We start from the raw sequence: 22,071 nt of genomic DNA, 5'->3' as shown, positions 1-22,071 counted from the left end.
CCAGAGCACAGAATCAATTTGTCAAAGTCACACTATTACTAAAAATGGCAGAGCTTGGGGGCGCCTGGGTGGCTCAGTCGGTTGAGTGTCCGACTTCGGCTCAGGTCATGATCTCACAGTTTGTGGGTTCGAGCCCCGCATCAGGCTCTGTGCGGACCGCTTGCTCAGAGCCTGGAACCTGCTTCAGATCCTGTGTCTCCTACTCTCTCTGCTCCTCCCCCGTTCACGCTTTGTCTCACTCTGTTTCTCAAAAATAAATAAATGTAAAAAAAAAATTTTTAAAAAATGGCAGAGCTTGGAAAAATACTGCTCGCCAAAGTCACTAATCCAGCTTATCCAGATCCATGTAGGGGGGCATGGCAGATCTTGCTGTAGGTCCAAGGACACCATGACTTGAGTGTTCAGTCTTAGAGATGACCCAGAATCATGTGAATCTCAGTACACAGATTGTTCATATCAATCATGGGGGCTTACCTGCCATTCCCAATTAAATCTACTACTTTGAAAAGGACCCCTTTGGATATAACCACAGTATATCCAAAGGGGGAGAAATGGATTTGGAAGCAAACTGAGTTGTCTGGTAGGCTGCCACACCGAACAAATTGCCTGCACAACTGGCAAACTCCTTCCAAGCACAGGCTCAGTCTAATTGTTTCTTCTTTTACTGCCATCTTGAGTAAGGAAAAACCTGGCATCGATTCCAGTGCCCCCACCCCAATACTCCCCAGAATAGCTTTTTATTCCTTGGAAAAGAAAACTTGTCCACTTACCCAAATAAGCATGAATTGAGAAGAGCATAATTTTTATGAGGAGCTTAATTTAATGGAACAATGTCTCAGAGCTGGGCCTATGAGAATAAGGTGCAATGTCAGTATGAACCAGAAGCCAGAGAATGATGAGTCTAAGCCATTGAACTAGGCAACTAGACTCTCCATATTTCTCTCTAGGCAGGATCAGATGTGGGAGACAAAGTGAGCATCAAGGGATCTGGAAATTCTAGGAGGGTCCAGGACAGGGAGCTGAGAATGTGATGAGATATGACAGTTGACTTGCATGTTTTCTTTGTGGGCTACTTCTCTCTGTACCTCTAAGAAGAGTTCCCCAATAAAAATGTTTTCATCTCTGGGCCCCTCATGTTTTCAGTCAGTGGCTGTACCTTCAAAGACCATCCAGTGCCTTTTTCATTCTGAATTGGTTGCTCTCTATTTTTTTTTAACACGCTTGTTTTTTGTTTTTGTTTTTCTCTTTGTTTCAGAGGCTGCCCTTTAAAGACAGGCATTTCACTTGCAGCAAAATGTAAGTACATTTCCTCCTTGAAATGGTATCTCCTTCTCAGCTCTAATTCCTAAAACCTCCTCATCTTTAAGGCTCCCATCTCACATTGCTGCCTTTTTAAAGCCTGGCTCAACAAATGCAGCCTCAGTGTGAATCTAATGTTTCATACTGTTGGTTTGTATAGCATCGTGTGATATTTTATAAACCGTTTGGGAAACAGATTGAACCCAATCATGGCTGCCACTACATTGCATCTAAAAAGCTAGAAAAAAAAGTGAGGAGGAGACATTAGGCAGTATTCTTTTAGATATGATGATCATGTGACACCAAACATTTGAATATTCAGCTTCTCTCAAATGGCTAATTTATTACTCTTTGCCCGGTCACTCCTCACAGTCACAGGCTGTTTCACATTTAATAGCAGGGTAGTTATCTTAATAATGCCTCCCTGTATGTACTGCATTGCAGCCGCTCTGTAAACCCGTGTTCTTTCTAGAACGAATCTCCATGTATTATGTTTCTTTACTCTTGGTACTCTCAGTGTCTATAGCCAAATTACAAACCCCCTCTTTTTTAAAAGACCAAATAAAATTACACCGGGTCCGAACTGGGAGTTCAAAATATGAATGTTCCATCTGTCTCTGGAATAATTTGATAATACTCAAGTTCAAAAAGCAGGGGATAGATGTGAATTCAGGATAAAGACTCTAGCTATTCAAAAGTAGTTCAAATGGTAGTGACTTGCTTGTCACTACAGATAAGTAAGCAGAAGATCAACAACCATAAGGTAGAAGCAGGAGATCAACAACCTTGAGCCAGGTAAACCAAGAATGTGTGGATAATATATTTTGTCTGTTCTCTAGAATGGATTGATCCCATTGCTATCCACCAAATATTCAAACACTAGCCCAAGCAACATGCATCCTTATTAAAACCATTCATATTTTATGTCAAAGTATCTGTGTTCACTGGAATTTTTTTAAATGTCAATTTCTGTGTTATATCACTTTGGTCTTTATTGCATTATCAAGACACCTGCAAGTTATGAATGTTTTAAGCAGCTTTTGCCTGTGAAGCCATGTTAGATTTTAGGAGCAGTCTCCCTTTTCATGTGCCATCCTAAGTATTTTATTTGTACACATGTTAACGTCTGACTATATTCTTTCTTTTGAACATAGAAATTGTTCAGGAGAACAGTATGTGTTTACTTTCCTCCATATTCATATTCCATAGCTCTTTCTCACACTGTATCTGTCTACTTAGGCTTATCACTGATTTTAAATGGTTTAATGTTAAATACTAAGAGATATTTGGAATATGTTCATGGTGACAATTAGACGGAAGGTAGTTTAAGATAGCATTTTTAGTCATTATTTGCAAGTATGCAACTATGAACACATATATGACCACTACCTCAAGATCTCTTTATCAAAGTTTTGGTTGAAGCACCTTGCATCTCCCAGGTGGAGAGAGAAATGGCTAGCTGTTCCATGTTAGGAGGTTAATCTGTGATCACTTTACTTTCACACTTTTTTCTCAAGGACATACAAAGTGCTTGGTGATCCCTTTTATTAGCAAATACTCTGAGCAGCAACTTTGCACAGAGTTTTGCACCATCCAGACAAAAACAGTTCTTCCCACCTCTCCACGTCATCTCTGAGCTAAACTGGTGGGGAGTTGGTCTGACCCATGGAGTCATGGAAACACATTAAAATCACCAGGCAATTGTGATTTGGGTTCATTTTGGCAGCCAGACTCGATCAGTACCTCAGGAGTTGGCATTACCCCAGTGATGATTGTATTATACAACCAATACAAACGGAAGACGACCTAATCAGCACGCATTCAGACAAGGCTCAATCTGTAGTGAATGGCAGGAGGTTTTCCAAGTCAAGGCCCTGGAAATGTGTATGGGCCACATAAAATCCCAACTCCTCTGAAGGAGAGCAGCCATAGCCAAGTCAGGAAGGCATGCCCCCACAGAGAAAGGGGGTAGGTGATAGAAGGAACTCAGGACTAAAACTCAGAAGGCTTATGTCTGAGTCCCAGATCACTCCCTCAGAAGTGGTATGATTTTGAGAATGTTACTGAACCCCTCAGTTTCAAAGCATCTTTATTATGGGTTAGAGGAGGAGAAAGGGAAAACATTTTCCTTGCCTCTGTCAAAGGGTTGTTGTGATAATCACATAAGGTAACATTTCGGAAAGATTTTGCCATCTGAAAGTGCTTTGTGTCTTTAAGGGATTCTTGTTACATTATTGGAGGCTCTCTCTCTGTCTCAGCAGGAATCCCTGGGAATCTGGGAGGGGCAAACTTTGGATCTTAAAATCAATACTACACAATAGAATCAAATAGAACCGTATTGGGCCAAAGCAAGGCCCCTGGAAGGACTTGCACCCACATTTTTTGTTTCTCTTTAACTACAAATATTCTTTGGGACCACTGCCTCTGGTGGAAGAGAATTGTCTTCTGGGTGGTATGGGTGAGAAAGTTGCCAAACAAACCTGAATTATCCAGAGGCCTGTAAAATGCGCAATTGCTTTTTAAGAGGCATGGTGATATTGTGTGTTCCTTTCGATTTTTGGCAGTAACGATTTTCTGCAATTTGTGGTTTTGCAATTTCTCTTTACACAGACAACACTCTGGCTCTCATTCAATGCCCCACTGGTTGGGGGGGGAAGGGGGAGGAGAGAGAAAGAGATTCCCTGGGGCTCTGACCACTCCAGAAAAAGAAGGAAATGTTAATGAAATAAGTCAGAAAGAATGCTTGAGACTAGTGGAAGCTGGTTGGTTAGTGGGGAAGAAAAACTTTTAATAAATTGCATAGTATGGTTAAGATTTTATCTGGGGCTTTTGTGGGCTAGGCAAAGGTCTGTTCCCCTTGACTCTTCTGGACTCTCCACTGAGCTTTGTCTGGATGACAATCTCCATTTTTTCTCTTACTTTGTCCTGTATTCAACCAGCCTAGAGCAGTCCCTTCTGGCATCTCCCTTTCACTCTTCCTGTCTCTGGTGGGATTCCCTTTCAAAACCCCATCTCTAGGTGCCCACTTGCCAATTGTGTTAATTTGGTTTGTGTAATTTAGCTGAAGATCCATGTGCCAGAATTTTCGCCTGTGTTCTGGTTGCATTTTCTTCTTCCCCAAGCCTGAAATGCTCTTTACAGAGGAAGGTCTGTGGCCCATGCTGCAGAGGCAGTGCAGGGATGTAACATGTTGCATTTATCTAGACCAGAGTAATATGTTCTATTTCTATTCATCACCTCTGCAAAGGTTTTGCTGACTTGTGTTTGCTTTTTTTATGACCGCTAGGCACTGTGCTGAAGGATTTAAAGCCACATCCAGCGTTAACCTTGTATTCCTTCTCTGTTCCCTTCCTTGTATGAAAACAGCCCCCTGTTCTCCACAGAGCAGATTCCCAGCCAGGGCTTATGCCTGTAGTTCCCAGGCTTTCTCTGCACAGAGGCAATTGCACAGGCTGTTTGCTTCGTCTCTTCTCATGACCCAAATGTCACTGCTTCTTTTGCTTCTAGGAGGGATAATTGCTACTCATATGTTAATTGTAGTTTTTGTGTATTTGGGGAAAATAATATTTTCCTGTGTATGTATTCTAAAAGCTTAAGGAATTGGGGCACCTGGGTGGCTCAGTCAGTTGAGCATCTGACTTCAGCTCAGGTCATGATCTCACAGTTCAATTCGTGGGTTCAAGCCCCTCCTCGGACTCTGTGCTGACAGCTCAGAGCCTGGGCCTGCTTCATATTCTGTGTCTCCCTCTCTCTCTGCCCCTCCCCAGCTTGTGCGTGCTCTCTCTCTCTCTCTCTCTCACTCTCTCTCTCTCTCTCTTTCTCTCTCTCAAAAATAAATAAACATTAAAAAAAAGAATTTAAAAGTTTAGGGAATTGTTTGTGCTATGCCATTATAAATCATGGGATTTTAATTTGGGAAGATGGTTCAACACGATGCAGTTCAACAGCCCACCCCAAGCCATCTTCCTCACAACATCCTCTCTAGGACCCCTTTCTCTAGCCCATGGAGGTGCAATCATTTTTAATAGCTCAACACTTCAAACTTTCTTTTACTAACCTGAGATAACCTTCAGGTGGCTTGTGCTAGTTTTGCCTTCTGGAGCAGCTCAGAAGTTGACTCCTTCTTCCACATGACAACCCTCCAAATATTTTGGAATCCGATCCCATACACTCTCTGAGCCTTCCTGGTCCAGGCTAAACATCCCTGGTTGCTTTAGCCATCCTTCATATGACTTGGTTTAGTTATCCTTTTCCATTTGCTCCAGTCACATTTTTCAATGTCCCTCTTAAAATATTACGTCCTGAACTGAAAAAAAAAAAAAAAAAAAATCACTGCCAAGATGGCTGACCATTGCAGAGCTCCAAGAAAACAAAAAAAAGTTCTTGTTCTGGACATGTTATTTCTATTACTATAACCTAAGAGTACATCAGAAATTTTAATAGCACTTTAGTCTTGAGGTTAATCCTAAAACCTCTAGATATGCTGTATAAAAGCTGCTATAAAAATGGATTTTTTCCAGTCCTATATTTATGCACTTGGTTTTGAATACTACAACAAACTTGTACCTTTATTCCTGTGACACTTATTAATTTCAGAATACTAGTGGAGATTCTTAGAAGCTTTTTGAATTTGAATTACTTTAAACCCTATTTCAGTTTTGGGACATACTTGATTTGCCTCTTGACTTCATTCAAGAGATTGACAAAAATGGTGTATACCTGGATTTTAAGCTTTTCGGAGGCAGAATCATGTTTTATTCATTTTCATCTTTGTCTCTCCTGAAATGTCTGTAACATTCTGTTAAACAAGCAGAGGCTCAGAAAGTGCTTTCATGAAATCACCCAACAATATCTGATGCAGGCAGCTTTCCAGCACCCTGACAGCTACTTTAGGTTGTTATCGGTGCTCTTTAGAAATGAAGAGTAAGATGAATTTCACGCTACACTGCTAATGTTGGGAAATATTGTAGCATTATATAGTTCACTAATGGTATGATCTTCAGGGCTAGATTGCCTGGATTCTAACCTTACTAGATTTTGCTAGCTATGAGCTTGGGAGCAAGTTACTCTACCTTTCTAGGTCCACATCCTGATCTGTAAGATAATGACATTATTTTATCTGCCTCATAAGGTTGTTGTGATATTTAAGCAAATTAATCTGTGTAAAGAATATAGAACAGCTATCAATAATTAAAAACAATAATTAGTGATGGTAATAGTTGTATTGTTGTCATTTTTGTTGTTATTGTCAAGCTATGCTAGTATAACCATGCTATCATTAGAAGAACAAAGGCAATTTGGCAGTTTATTCATAGTGAACCCATATTGACTCCAAATAATAGTTTTATGATCAAAATGTTGTATAACCTAACTATAACTCAAATGCTTCATGGCCCCTAAGTTTAGGTATATATTCAAAGGAAACACAAAAATCTAAACAGATGAAAACAATGTAAATTTTTATTAAAGTCCTTTAAAGCAGAATTATATCACATTCCACAGAAAAATATCCTAAAGACCTTTATCCAAATTCCTCATAGTAGCTGCTCAAAAATCTCGCTTCTTCCTCTCCCTACTGCTCTCTGTAGCAAAATACTAGTGCATTGCCTAGCCGGCTCAGTGGGAAGAGCATGTGACTCTTGATCATGGGGTTGTGAGTTTGAGCCCCATATTGGGTATAGAGATTACTTAAATAAATAAAACTTCAAAAAATTTTTAATGAAAGCTTGTGTTGCTTTTTTCCTTACTTGCCTCTTCTCTTTCAAAAATGCCCAATTCCAGGGATTAATAAATTGCTTATCTATTATTTTCTGTCTCCAACAATTCCATTTCTTATGAAATTTCAATGTTGCCCTTCTAGGCTGCTCCTGGAATAAATTATATACACAGGCACACACACATGTGTCCATACATATATATGTATATGTGTGTGTATACATACATATATGTATGTGTGTATCTATATTTACTGACATAATGGATGTGTAGCACACAATTTACAAATAAAATAAAACATTTAATACACTTTATTGTAAATTCCATGTAGCCAACTGATTCTCACAGAATGCTTTCACTGATTTTTGCTGAAGTCATACCTGTAGCTAGCCTATGGCTGCAATTGATGAATTAATGTAGTTTACATATAAATGTGGATTACTAATGTGAGCAACTTCTTTACCATATTGGGTAATAGTTTTTGAATACTGTAGACTGTTTCCTCAAAAATCAGGAAGTGATGAGTTTTGAGTATTTCCTTTTTTTTATTATTGAGGTGTGATTGACATACAACATTACAGGAGTTTTAGGCACACAGCAGAATGATCTGATATTTGTGTGTATTACAAAACGATCACTATAAAAGTCTAGTTGACGTCCATGACCATACATATTTACAGAATATTTTCCTTGTGATGAGAACTTCTAAGATTTACTCTCTTAGCAACTTTCACATGTGCAGTGTAGTATTATTTAGTCGCCACACTGTGCTTTGCCTTCCCATGACATATTTATTTTACAACTGAGAGTTTGTACTTTTTGATCCCCTTCCCCTATTTCACCCACCACCCCCAACTCCTGCCTCTGGCAGCCACCAGTCTGTTCTTCGTACCTGTGAACTCTGCTTTTGGTTTTTGTCTGTTTGTTTTTTAGATTTCACATGTAAGTGAGATCATATGGTATTTGTCTTTCTCTGTCTGACTTATTTCACTTAGCATAATGCTTTCAAGATCCATCTATGTTGTTATAAATGGCAAGATTTCACACTTTTTCAGAGCTGAATTATATTCCATTAGATAGATAGATAGATAGATAGATAGACAGACTGACAGACATCTTGCATGTTCTTTATCCATTCATCTACCAATGGACACTTAGGTTGTTTCCATATGTTGTCTGTTGCAAATAATGGTGCAATGAATGTGGGGGTACGTATATCCTTTCAAGTTAGGTTTTTGTTTTCTTTGGATAAGTACCCAGAAATGGAATTATTGCATCATATTATAGTTCTATTTTTAATTTTCTGAAGAACCTCCATACTGTTTTACACAATGGCTTCACCTATTTACATTCCCACCAAGAATACACAAGGGTGACATCTTCCTGTGGTTTTGATGTGCATTTCCCTGATATTTAGCGATGTTGAGCAGCTTGTCATATACCTGTTGGCCATCTGAATGTCTTCTTTGGAAAAATGTCTATTCAGACCCTCTGCCCATTTTTCAAGTGTTTGGTTGTTTTTTGTTTTGTTTTGTTGCATTGAGTTCTAAGAGTTCTTTATATGTTTTGGATATTAATTCCTTATCAGTTGCATGATTTGCAGCTATTTTCTACCATTCAGTGAGTTGCCTTTTCATTTTGTTGGTGGCCTCCTTTACTGTGCAGAAGCTTTTTATTTGATGTATTTCCTTTGTCTTTAATACAAGTAATTTTATAATTTTTTATAATTCATTTTTTAAGAATGGCCATGTTTAACAATCAGCTCACAAATTCCCAAAAGTCTAACAAATGCCGCTTGCGTACTGGCCAAGCCGTTTCTAGTACTCTTTGTCTTTAAACAGCACTGGGGATAGGAAATGGGTGGAAGTGGTAAGATATAACTTTGAATATTGACAAGTATAATTTTTCCAAAGTGATAAATTATTAGCTTTAAAAAATATATGTTTTAGAGTTTTACCGAAGACCAGAAGTTATCTCCCAAGTACAGAAGCCACTTTTGACCTCCCTCACTGTTAAAATATGTTTTCACCTTTAGTATTGATTATTGACTTAAAGAAGCTATTACTCTGTCTTTTCTAAACAATTTTTAGGCTACAAAACCAAAAGCCCAGATTAAAAGGGAGTGAGGAGGAGATAATTGTGGGAATATAAATATTTAATGAAATCTGCAAACAGAAAACAAAATTTGATTTGACTTTACACTAACCTGAATTGGAGAGCTCCATAAGAAACAAGTTATCAAGAACCAGGCTTCTCTTTGTGGTCTCGCCTACTTCTGTAGACCAGGTTCATCTACTTACTCCTCAGATTGCATGTGGCCCAAAATGACAAGCGCAGACATCAAGGAGAGGACATTTTACTTCTGTGTCCCACTGGGGGAATACACATCAATTCCAGAAGTCAAGGAAAGAAATCATGTGGTTCAGATCTTTGTTCCTCAGTAGGACACTGGCCAGAATGAGTGGGATTTGTCAGTTGAAAACATCCCTAGTTCCATTAGCTGTGGCTCCAGCAGAGTTGTGAGAAGGTACAGGACAAGATAAACAAAGAGTGTGGGCAAGGATAGTACCTACAGTATAGTGCTATGAACAGGCAGACACAATGATTCACGTTTTTAGTGCAGTATCCACAAACCCCTTCATTAAAAAGACAAAGTGTTATAAAATATTTCAAGTAAACAGGAAACGAATATAAGGAATACCCATGTAGTATCACTCACAATTAATTTTCCAATATTTCGTCCACATTTTTATGGATTTGAAAAAAAAATGTTACAAATATTATTACATTTTCATGTGCTCCCTTTCCTGATCCTATTCTGCTGTATCATTTCTCCACAGAGAAAAATACAACCCTGTGTGTTTATCCATGTTTTATCTATTGATGAGTGATATCCACAGTCTTTTAAGTTTTCATAAATGATGTGCCATTCTGCATATTTTTTTCAGTCAACATTATGTTCTTGAGATTTAGCCAAGTGGACACATGACTCTGATTATTTGCTTGAAATCTAGATAATAGTCCTTTGTATAAATACAGTACTGTTTATTAATTTGTTCTACTGATGAACAATTAGGCTATTGCCAATTTTTGCTATTAAAACAAACAAAACAAAACAGTGCTTCACTGATTATTCTGGTAGCTTTATGCCCCTGAGTAGATTTTTTTCCAGGGTACTTACCTGGGAAATTGTTAGGTTATAAGGTATGTACCTCATAAACATTACTAGATAATGACTAGATAATGCCAAATTGCTCTCCCAACGGTTGACTGGCTTGTAATCCCATGAGCAGTTCATGTGAGTTCCTGCTTCCCAAATCTTTGCCAACATGTTATTTTCAGACGTCAAACTTTTTCAACCCGAAGGGTGTAAAATGGTATCTTAATTTTTCTAATTTTCAATTCCCTAATTTCTAGTGAAGCTAAACAGTTTTTATATGTTTATAGGTCATTCAGTTTTCCTCTTTTGTGAATTGCCTTTTCACATCCTTTACTATCTTTAAGCTAGTTGCTGTTCTATTTTTATGGATTTGTAGAAGTTTTTTATCTATTCTGATAATAAACTTTTGTGTGTTATGTGTAAATGTCTTTTCCTAGGCATTGACCTACTTTTTACTTACATGTACTAATTTTTATTATGGAGATATTTACATTTTATGGCATCTAAGTGATTGAACATTTCACTTGGGTTTTATTTCTTCCCTATTCTAATGTTGTAAACTTATTCTTCTATATTTTGTTTTAAAAGTTATAAAGTTTTGATTTCCACTTTATGTTTTTGATTCATATGGAATTTATATTACATATGGTGTGAGGTAGAGATCCAAATTTAAATTTTTCTCTATGGGAAACTAGTGGTACTCTCATAAATAGTCCTGATTTCCTCCATTGAATTGTTATACCATCTCTGTATTAAACTTGGCTTCCATAAATCTAAGGAATCTAAGTCTGTCCAGTAGTCTGTTGGTCTGTCTTTTCACCTGAAACACATTATCTTAAATATTCTAGCTTTCTGTTAACTCATAGTATTTGAGGGCAAGGTATTATACCTTGATCTTTTTTTCAGTATTGTGTAGGGTATTCTTTGCCTTTTACTTTTTCAAGTGAATTTTGAGATCAGTTTGTCATTTTCCACAAAAGTCTCTATTAGAAATTTTATTGCAATCACATTGAATGTATAGATCAATCAGGAGAGTTAACAGTTTCCCATCCATGAGCATGATATGCTGTGCAGAGTATTTGATGTTTTTATGAACCTTTATTTGTTTTTCCTTTATAATGGTTACTTCTGGTATATTTATTACTCATTACAGTTCATTGCTATGTGATTGATCTTTTTTCTGTTACCTTTTCTAAATGGTTATTGATGTTGTTTATAACTACAGTTGATTTTAAGGTTTGGTTTTTAATCCAACAACCCTGTTAATCTTCCCCAAAGGTTTTAATGGTATCTCTGTAGATTATCTAAGGATTTCCTACAGACAATCATATATTCTGCAAATATGAGTAATTTGATGTCATTCTTTCTCATTTTTGTGCCTTTGATTTTTTGTTTGTTTTTATTATTTTTTGTGGGTTTCCAATTATTCTGAATACCAGGGTGATGACAGCCATCCTTGACATGTTTCTGACCTTAATAAAAAATTATTTAAAATTACACTATTAAGAAAAATATTTGCTGTATGTTTTGGTTAAATGATTTCCATTCAATTGAGAAAGATCTTTCTCATTCTCATTTACAAAAACAAATTTTTTTAATAAGGATTGTGGGTTGAAATTTATCAAGTATTTTCCTACATCTATTGAGAAAATAATATAGTTTTTTTTCTTTTAATTAATTCATGTGGTAGATTATATTCATAGATTTTCTGACGTTCAATTCTAGGCATACTCTACTCAGTAGTGGTCTTTAAAACTATATTGATATACAATTTACAAGTGTTTTATTTAAATATTTTCATTTATGTTCACTTATGAGAATGCTGTATAGTTCTTTTTCCCCTCCTTCCTTCCTTCCATTCTTCCTTCTTTTCATTGTAGTATTTACATTTACCTAGCAGTGAGTTTCTTTGTGCGTTAAAAATGTTGCATATATATCTTGCTTTCTTTGAAACTTGCCTCTTTCCCTTCCTCTATCCTACATTCCTCATTCCTCCTTATCTAAAGGTTTTGCTATTATCTCCACTTAGCTCCTACCTAGGAACCCCAGTCCAAACAAGTCTTTAATAGGGAGTTATGCTCTTACCCCATGGTGATATTGAGAATAGCCAAGATCTGAGCCCCCAAGCTAGTGACATTTGGCTCAGTTACTGTTATAAAACTAAGTCTGTATTCTGCAGCCTCCTTAGGCCAAAACTGCAGTCCCAAGCAACAGGTGACATCAACCTTTTTCCTTCTCTTTCGACAAGTTGGAAAGACCCACATTACCTCCTGGTTTCAGGCAGTGAACCTAGCTCCAGATTCCCACTTGACATAAAGCATTTGTAAACCCCGGTCAACTCCAGGGGCTGAGTTCCCAGTCCTCCCTGATTCTAGCCCTTCCTTGTCCTGCTTCCAGACTGAAGCTCAGATAGAGGGCTTTACCTCTGTACTTAATTTCTTCATTTTTCTGTTTTGTCACCTACAAAGTTATGGACTTTGTTTTTTGATAAGGCTATATCTTTTTAATATTTGATTTACTTATGAAGTTGAGTCCCATAAAATTATATAGTTTTCTGGGGGAATGAATTGAGATAATAATGATTTTGTTTTAAATATAAGAGATAACAACAACAAAAGGAAACACTAGTGTAAAGCTGATGTATGCCCTCTGCCTGGAAAAGCCCCTCTTTTCTTTTCCACCTAAATCTGAATCATCTTCACCTGGCTACTTACTCTAAATTGTGTGTTGTATTCCTTCAATTTAATCTCATAAATATTTATTGGGTGCTGTAATATATTAGGCACTATATTAGTACTAAGAATACAGTAATAAAGGATAAGGGCAGCTTCCTGTCTTCATAGAATTATACCTAGTATGGGAAACAAAAACTTACAATACAGTATAATAGAAATACTAATGTGATAGCACTTACAATTAGAGCATCCTACTTAACAATTGATTACATACTGACTTCCATTATAATTTTTACATATAGGTTAATCATGTTTTCCTAGTTCTGAAAGACCAAAAGATATTCTCTATTTCTCTTATTTGTGTCCCCGATTTAACACGTGGAACCAGAGATCATTTTGCACGTAGAATAGAATAGTCTTTATCCTCCAATGGGATTACAACAGATTTCAAGGCACCGAAGCACACAGAGAGATTGTTTTAAGTTTAGCTATTATTGCCTTTCATCAATAGGCATTATAGAAGTTATAGGACAATTTGTTGGTACAGTATAATCTTTAAAGTCTGAGAGTTAGAATATGGTTTAGCATAAAACTATTAGAGTTAATTTCAAAAAAAATTACCATATTATTGCATCTCCATGTTAATTTAATTTTAATGGCTAAAGTAACTTTACTCCAGATTTGTGAGCACCGTGTCTTTTAAAAGGACAGAGACAGACCAAATCTCTTTTAAAATCTTTTAAATTTTTTTTCTTTTTTAAAAGAAAGATTCAATGTTGTATTTTAAGATACTGTAAAAGCTAACTACCCAGATCATGAATAGATACCAGTTTAAAGTATCTCCAAGGAACTTCTAGCATAAAATCCAGATTTACTAAAATAAAAGATAATAAGCTGACCCCCACCAAATAGCTATAATAGGAGATGGAAAATACCAAGCCCTGGTGAGGAAGTAGGACAGTTGGCATTCTCATACACTGCTGGTAGACGAGACATTTGGAACAACCACCAATGGGAAATTGGTATTATCTTCTAAAAATGGACATATGCATACCCTATAATTTAGCAACTCCATCCTGATATATAAACCCAACAGAAATGCACTGTGGTATATTTACAAAATGAAATACTATACAGCAATGAGAATATACCACCTACAACTACATGCAACTACATGAGTAAATCTCACAAACAATATTGAATGAGGGAAACCAAGCAATGGAAAGAAAGTGCTAATGTAATTGATAATCATCATGAACTCATTTTGGGAGTTTTGCAACTATACCTAATCTAAATTTTGGTGGATTGTAATCAGTTGAACCTTATCCGTTTTACCTTTTCTTCCCCAAATGCTACCATGTCAGCATTAGATGGAGCAGATTCAAGTGGCCATCGTATAAAATAAGTGTTTGGAAAGACTGACTATAAGACAGAGCTTCAAAACTAAGAGGTCAGTGAGCTAGGACAGGACATGAATGCCACATGTCCGATGAATGAAGCCAAGTCCTAGCCAGATACTTTGTGGCAATAGGAATACAGCAAACAAGAAGTAAAGCTTGAGCAAAGCAGTTGAGGGCCAATAAGAAAATCCAGATCAGAAGGGATCATGCAGCGAGTTAATGTCACCATTTGGGTACTCAACTGCCCAAAGACAGGAAAGAAAGAGGATCTTATACTTGTGAGAAGGACCATGACAGTGGCAAAATAGGGGCACATTCAGATCTGAAGCCAAATACTAGAAGGAGTGGTGTGATAGGGAAGCCAGAAACAGGACTAGCTTACTTAAAACTCTACGGAGATCACAAGAAGCTCTCAGGTAGACTGACTGTTACAGTTAAGAGATTAGGATGGTCATGAGCCACCTTCTCATCATGAGAACCAACTCAGGAAAAATATTTAAAGGGCTGAATTTATTAAAATTGTATATACATATATACATCTTAAATATGGAATTATACTTTCAACCTCCAGTTACATTAAGGGATATTTGAAAAATGTTTTTTCATATTAAAATTTAAAACATAGTTATCATGCTCTGTAATTCTGTGCCTTTGAATACATTTCCAGTTAAATGAAACTTCATTGTACCATGGTGGGGAAGCCAGTTGGCCCCAGAGTTCAGCCATAGACAATTATGAAATATCAGGGATCATAAGCAGGAAGGGGGGACAACGTGCTACTTGGAGGGAAGTTGTAAGTGGCACATATGGAATATGGTGGTGAAGCAAGAAGGGAGTGGTGACTTAAATCCTGTGTATATGACTGGCTCTTCTTCTCTACTCATAACCTATAAAATTCAGCACATTATTATTTTTTTGATGTTTATTTTTGAGAGAGAGAGAGAGAGCGGGAGAGAGAGAACATGAGTGGGGGAGGGGCAGAGAGAGAGAGGAAGACACAGAATCTGAAGCAGGCTCCAGGCTCTGAGCTGTCAGCACAGAGCCCGACACGGGGTTCGAACCCATGAACCATGAGATCATGACCCGAGCCGAAGTCAGACACTTAACCAACTGAGCCACCCAGGTGCCCCTCAACACGTTAGTTTTTAAAATGTTAGTAAGCATGTACTATTTGTCAGACACTGTGCTAGGTATACTAAGTAAAGATATAATTCATGGCTAAAGACAGACAATCAATACCTGTGTGACACCAGTGGAGGTATCAAGGTGAAAATAGGGCAGAATAACTCGAAGGGAATACCTCCTTCTGCAACATTTGCCCCAAATAGGATCATTTTTTAATGATTTTAATGATTTTATCATTTTATTTATCATATTATTTTAACAATTTTTCCTGAATCAGTATCTTCTTCAAGATTTCTTAGACTCCTTGCCTGTGTGCTTGGTACCCAAAGCCACTTGCCCAGAGTTGACTCTCTCAGTTACTCAAAATTGACTGTCTCGCAATGTTTCCTGAACATTAGCCTTCAGAGCCCAGCAGCCTAAGGGAGAAATGGAATTGCTCAGCTCCAAGATGCTTTCTCAACACCAAGTGATGAGAAAGCTGAATGAGTGAGCAATGTCACTACTCATCTTTAACACTGTTTGGGATTTGTCCACCTGAAGTTAGATGCCCAGTCATTTCCTGAATGCAGGCAGACTACATGCAGCCAGCAGCATTGGGCTAAGCATCACTAGATCTGGAGGACCTTAGCAGAATGGCTGTATCTGCAATTCTAACATGAGTTCTGGCTGGGGAAGGGCTGGTAAAGAGATCAGGCTTTCTAGAATCCCCACCATGGCCTTCAGAAGCTTGTCCCAACTTATCCCTCAATACAAGAGACCATTTAAGCCACAGCTTTACGTTGGTGACAGTTTTTTATTTAGGGAAGGATCAGTCAGATGGCCAACTTTTTGCTCCATTAAAATTTCAGTATACTTCCTTATCATAGTAATTATGTTTTTCTAATTGCAATTTTTTTAAAAAAAGGCTTTAACAATATGAATATTTGAATTACCAAACACTTGCTAATTGTTTACTTGTCTGTAGCCTCTTGAAATTTGCTGGGTAGATATCCAAATGGCACAATTTGTATTTTAAATTCTGATATTCAACAGTCCATTTTTTTTTTTTGCAATCTGCAAAATTTAACTAGGTAATATTCATCACAAAGAAAAAATCAAGACCACTTAACCCGAGCTAGAAATGTTGCCTACCTTCCCAGAAACTCAGTGGTCCTTTGCCAGGCACAAGAGTCACAGGGAGGCCTAAAGCTTCTGGTTTCTCAAGATCACTCATTTCATGAGCTTTTTTTTTTTTTTTAATGTTTATTTATTTTTGAGAGACAGAGCATGAGCAGGGGAGGGGCAGAAAGAGAGGGAGACACAGAATCTGAAGCAGGTTCCAGGCTCTGAGCTGTCAGCACAGAGCCTGACGTGGGGCTCAAACCCATGAACTGTGAGATCATAACCTGAGAGGAAGTCAGATGCTTAACTGACTGAGGCACCCAGGCACCCCAAGCTTTTTTTTTAAGTTTATTTATTTTGAGAGAGAGAGAGAGAGAGAGAGAGAGAGAGAGAGAGAGAGAGAGAGAAAGCGAGCAGGGAAGGGGCAGAGAGAGGAGAGAGAGAATCCCAAGCTGATTCTATGCACTCAGCTCAGAGCCTAATGTGGGGCTCAAATTCACGAATTGTGAGATCATGACCTGAGCTGAAACTAAGAATTAACTGACTGAGCCACCCAACACCCCATTGTATGCTTTATGACTCTCAATGAGTGAAGGTTCCACCAAATGGAGAGTGATTCTAGTGTTTCATGATGCTTTAAGAAAAACAAAACAAAAACAAAAACAAAACCATCATGGCATCTCAACACAAGATAACAACTTGACTTAGTATCCCACAGTGATGTCTCCTGCCACACTGACTCTTTGAAAGATGGTCCCATAGTGTAGTTTATGGGTGACTTCATGAAGTCTCACTGGTAACTTTGACAATTGGCAGCTTTTACATATCAACCTTAAGATCCAAATCTCTTACATCCTGTGACTCCATTGTGATTCTTAAATTTTGTCAGTTAAATTTTAAAGCTGAGAGCAAACGCTTAAAGTAATACTGATTCATCCAAGTACAAGAGAGATAATTTTACTTACAATGTTTTAGTGGAGAACATATTCAAGTCCCTTTTAATTATGTCATTAAAATGGAGACTAAATAGAAGTGAGGACTAAGAGACACTATCAACAGAAAAGCAACGCTTAGGAAACTGGAGGACCCTACTTTTATTCTGAACTTTCAAAATGAGCCTGCAGGATCTGTGCTAGTAATTGGTTTCTGTAGTTTTGCTACAGTACTAAGTCATGTTTTATGGATTCTTTTAATAGGCAAGCTGTGTTGCAATTTATTAAATGAGAAGACAGGCAGCATCAACCTACTAAAAGGTCAGAGAGAAAAAAGCAGATGGGTCTCTTCCCCTGAATCAGGTTAAAATGGTCCTGCCTGTCAAGATAGCATCTTTTTGCAGAATATATTATTTGACTAAAAAAGAGGCATCCATAATCAATGTTGCTCTTTTCTATATTCCACAAAACCACCACCACCTCTAATCAGATGAGGGAAAAAGTCACTAGTGGTTGCAAAGTGATTCCAAACTCTACTGGGAATATAATTTGGGATATAGACCGACTACCCAGATAGGGGTTTGCTTCCTAATTTGTGTGTTTGAAGCAAACCCACCGCATTTATAGCATCATGGGCAGAGGCTTCGGTGGTGACTAAACTAAGACTTTTTATCTGTTCTGTCTCCACGGAACCAATCTCAATGAGATCAACTCCTTACAGAGACAATAACATCTGTCAGCCTCTGACCCATCTCTGTAGTTCAAGTTAATGGCTGTAGCTCATGTTACAAAGTGCACAGCTATGTTTGTTGGACCCATTTGGTTTCCATCCTTTTCTTATTATTTTCTTTACAAGCCCCTTTTGTATTTGTCCCCTAGTAGAGCTCATGCTTTGAAGAACTTAGCCTACTGAACAAATAGTTAATTAATGATAAATGTTGCAATTTTTATGAATCACAATGGGAAATTACCAATCAGAGCTTTGATTTAGCTGACGTGTTCAGGGTTACCATGTGAGTTGTTATAATTTCGTAAGGAAACAAAACAAAACAACAACTTCCCATTTTCAATTAGACTTTTTTTAGAAATAGAGACAGTTTCCTACTGGTGTATATAATTCATCACTAAACATTATGCTAAAGTTTAATACATGTTATAAGGGAGCTTCTATGAAGAGAATTTAACGAGTATTTTCAATCCCTACCTCTATCTTGCTTTTTAGGGACAGGCTTCAAGTATCAGTTACTCATCCTAGAGTTCTCTTTAATTTTCTTCACCTTGGAACACATAGTTATGCAGCATAAGTCAATAGAACATCAAGCCAAAGTTAAAGGTCTTCTGTTTCAGCACGTAGGATGGTTTTCTTCTTAAATCTATGCCTGTCACTAAAATAGTATCTAGAATTTTTCCATTTTCCCTTCATATTTATAAAATGACAGGAGAAACTGCAGTGAACTACTCAGTTGGTAATAAACGTGGCTTTGCAGACAATGGTGGCATCGCTGCTAAAACTTGGCAAGCAGTGCTACATGAAGAGCATTTGATATGCCCCTTTGATAAACTGAGGTACAAGTTGGAATTTGCTACAGGGAAGGACATTTAGGGATTTTAATTGTATGGGATACAAAAAAATGCAGTTTATTTGAAAGTTAAACTTCTAAAAGTTGAGTATTGGAAGTAAGACACAGATTTGCCACAAATATTCCATATGCTAGACTAGCAACGTTAGGTAAGAAAACACTAAATGAGGTATTTCAGAGTTATATACTAGCTACATAATAGCAGTTATTACCATTTACTGTTACAGAGTAGTTGTATTGTGCCAGGCACTAACTGGACATCTTATACACCTGTTTTTTGGTCCCCCCCCCCACAATTACCTGATTGAATCCTGTTAATATGGCAAAATGGGATTGTGTCAGCCTTTCACTGAAGAAATTGATGGTCAGATATGAAGTATTCTACCTAGGATCACATGTAACTAGAAAATGGCAGAACCAGAATTAAAATTACTCCACAACCTATGCTCTTTTTTTCCACACTTAATTGTACTGTTCTTAACATAGTTCACTGAGACTGAATAGAATCGTTACATTCCTTCCTGGCTTCCAACATGGACTCCATATGTCTTCTCTCAAGCCACATTCTAGAAAACTTTGTAGATAATGGATGGTAGGCCCTGTCTGTTGCCTATATTAAATGTATACAAAGCAATATCCTGTTTTAACTACTCTTAATTCTAGAGAAGTAGACAGAATGATGTCCACTAATTGGACTTGTCTGAATGCCTTTGGATGCACCATATTTATTATGTAGGAGAAGGAGATATAGTGTACTCAGTAAACAGCAACCAGGAGGTCTTCAGAAAGAGAGATTAAGGGAGCGCCTGGGTGGCTCAGTTGGTTAAGTGTCTGACTCTTGATTTCAGCTTAGATATTGATCTCACCGTTCGTGAATTCAAGCCCCATGTTAGGCTCTGCATTGACAGTGTGGAACCTGCTTGAGATTCTCTCTCTCTCCTTCTCTCTCTCTCTCTGCCCCTCCCCTGCTATCTCTCATGCTTTCTCTCTCTCAAAATAAATAAATTAATTAAAATAAGATTAAGAAATGCATCATAGCCAAGGGCCTGACTTTTGTGTCCATTATTTCACTGGCTCTGCATCACAGTGTTTTAGGTATGATATCCATCATGATCCCCATCCCAGAGAAACCCGGAGAAGTTAACAAGAGCATTTGGCTAATACACTGGGTATTTGAACCCATGTCTGTGTGCCTTCAAAAGTCCACCCCATGGTGCAGAGTGTACAGAGCCCTGGTGTATAACACCTATGAACGATTCATGCACTACTGTCCAGTATCACTGTTTGTCACAAGTTCTTCAAGATCTGTTTTGCCACTCATTTGTCAGTGTGCAGCAATAACCATAGTTTCCATTTATTGTACACCCAGACTGTGCCAGCTCCTTAACTATGTTCCTTGCATAAGTTATGCCTGAAGAAATAAATATTTGTCGAATGAATGTAAGATTTAATATGTCATTTAATAATCAGAACAATATTATGAGGCTTAAGTTACTGTTTTCATGTAGCTGGAAGACAGAGGTTTATTGAGGCCATACAGTGAAAAAATCGGGGAGCTGAAATTAAGCAACTATCAGGCCACAAAGCTCATACTCTTCCCTCGAATGACCCTACCAGGAGGTTACCAAGGGTGGAGTTTTGGGGGGATTTTTTTGTTTTGTTTTTTGGTGTTCTTTTTTCTTTTAGGTTCTGAGAATTAGATTTTATTACATTTGGCATGGAAATCTACTTAATGCTTGTCAAGGATTCCCCTGAAGCAGACCCTGAGGCAAGGATGAAAGTACATGTGGTTTATTAGGAGGCAATTGCAGGAAACATGAGTAACAGAGCGAGGAAGTGAGTCACAGAAGTGAAGGCAAAAAGGTGCCTTCAAGCAAGTTAACGCTGCGGACAATGGGAGCTAGGACCAAGGGAGACAGGGAGACAGTGAGGAGAACCCACCCGATGGGAACAGCATGGAATGGGGCTGAAAATTCCCAAGTCATGTGACAGTCTCTCTAGAACAGCTCAGGGTGTTATTAAGCAAGTAAGTCACCTGTAGCTAAGATCATCCTAACCTTGGAGATTTTCACAAGCAGAAGTTGTTGGAAGACATAAGAAAGAGTAGATCTGATGAGTGGCCAGATACATAATGTTCATGCACAGAAAGTCACATTATAAAAATGTAAATTCTCTTCTAATTTGTAAATTCAAAGGAAATCCAATCAAAATACCAATAGGATTATTCACAGAACTTGACAAACAGGGTTCTAAACTCTGTATGGAAGAACAAAAGGATAGAATAGGGGCTTTTGTTAGAATAGGCAAGACCATTCTGGAAAGGGTCAAAGGTTGAGCAAACTTGCCATGCATGGATGGCTAGACTTATAAAGTTTCAGTCATTAAGATAGCATGTATTATCACAGATAAATAGATAGACAAATAGATTCTAGAAGAAGACAGACATCCCCCAAAAAAAGGATCTGTAGAAGGCCCCGGTCAATAAAAAACAAGTCATGAGATATCCAGTGGGGAAGCGTAGACTGCTTTGTAAGTACCATGGGTCTGTTGGCTTTTCATTTGGGGATAAATTAGAAGAGGAATTTTACTTTTTTCCATATGGAAAGCCAATAATCCCATTGTACTTTTTGAGATTTAATCACTGGGGCAGATTCCAGTGCTTCTGGATTTTGTGCTACACCATCATTAGCACTTTTTCTAAGGAAAAAAGAAAAAGCTTCTGTAAAATAGTTGTATTGTATATATTTATCCAGTGGTTGAAACATTGGAGCTCCACTGGCTTGGTGTCCCCTCAACAATCCTCACCCCCAATCCCAGTATCTCTATAAGAACAGAAGGCCCATTTTCTCATTAAAAATAAATAAATAAATGAAGCAGAAAATACAACATAACCCAAGGATCCTCCATTCTTTATTTCCTTTGAGAATTTAGGGTTCAAAACACCCAGTTTAGAATCTAGGCAGTGTTGAGATATACCTAGGTACAACATTCCATAGATCCTCTCCTGTATTTTGCCTGCTTCAAAATGCAAGACAAATAAGTTTCATCTCACTGTGAAGTACAGTCTGATGAAACAGTAGTTCA

General features: G+C 37.7%; 1 protein-coding gene across 5 annotated transcripts in view; it reads left to right on the top strand.

The window, feature by feature from the left end:
• The window catches only part of ANKFN1 (ankyrin repeat and fibronectin type III domain containing 1), a 459,993-nt gene that overhangs the window by 213,781 nt on the left and 224,141 nt on the right, over positions 1–22,071 (top strand). For all 5 annotated transcript variants that reach the window (XM_053211570.1, XM_053211568.1, XM_053211569.1 and 2 more), the window contains one exon: positions 1,256–1,296. In XM_053211570.1, the coding sequence (XP_053067545.1) occupies positions 1,256–1,296 (41 nt within the window). The remainder of the gene's footprint in view (positions 1–1,255; positions 1,297–22,071) is intronic.

This window comes from Acinonyx jubatus, chromosome E1 (genome assembly GCF_027475565.1).
Source record: "Acinonyx jubatus isolate Ajub_Pintada_27869175 chromosome E1, VMU_Ajub_asm_v1.0, whole genome shotgun sequence".
Classification (NCBI taxonomy): Eukaryota; Metazoa; Chordata; class Mammalia; order Carnivora; family Felidae; genus Acinonyx; species Acinonyx jubatus.
Note: the sequence above shows the minus strand (reverse complement) of the source record. Positions and strands in the feature narration are given on the sequence as shown.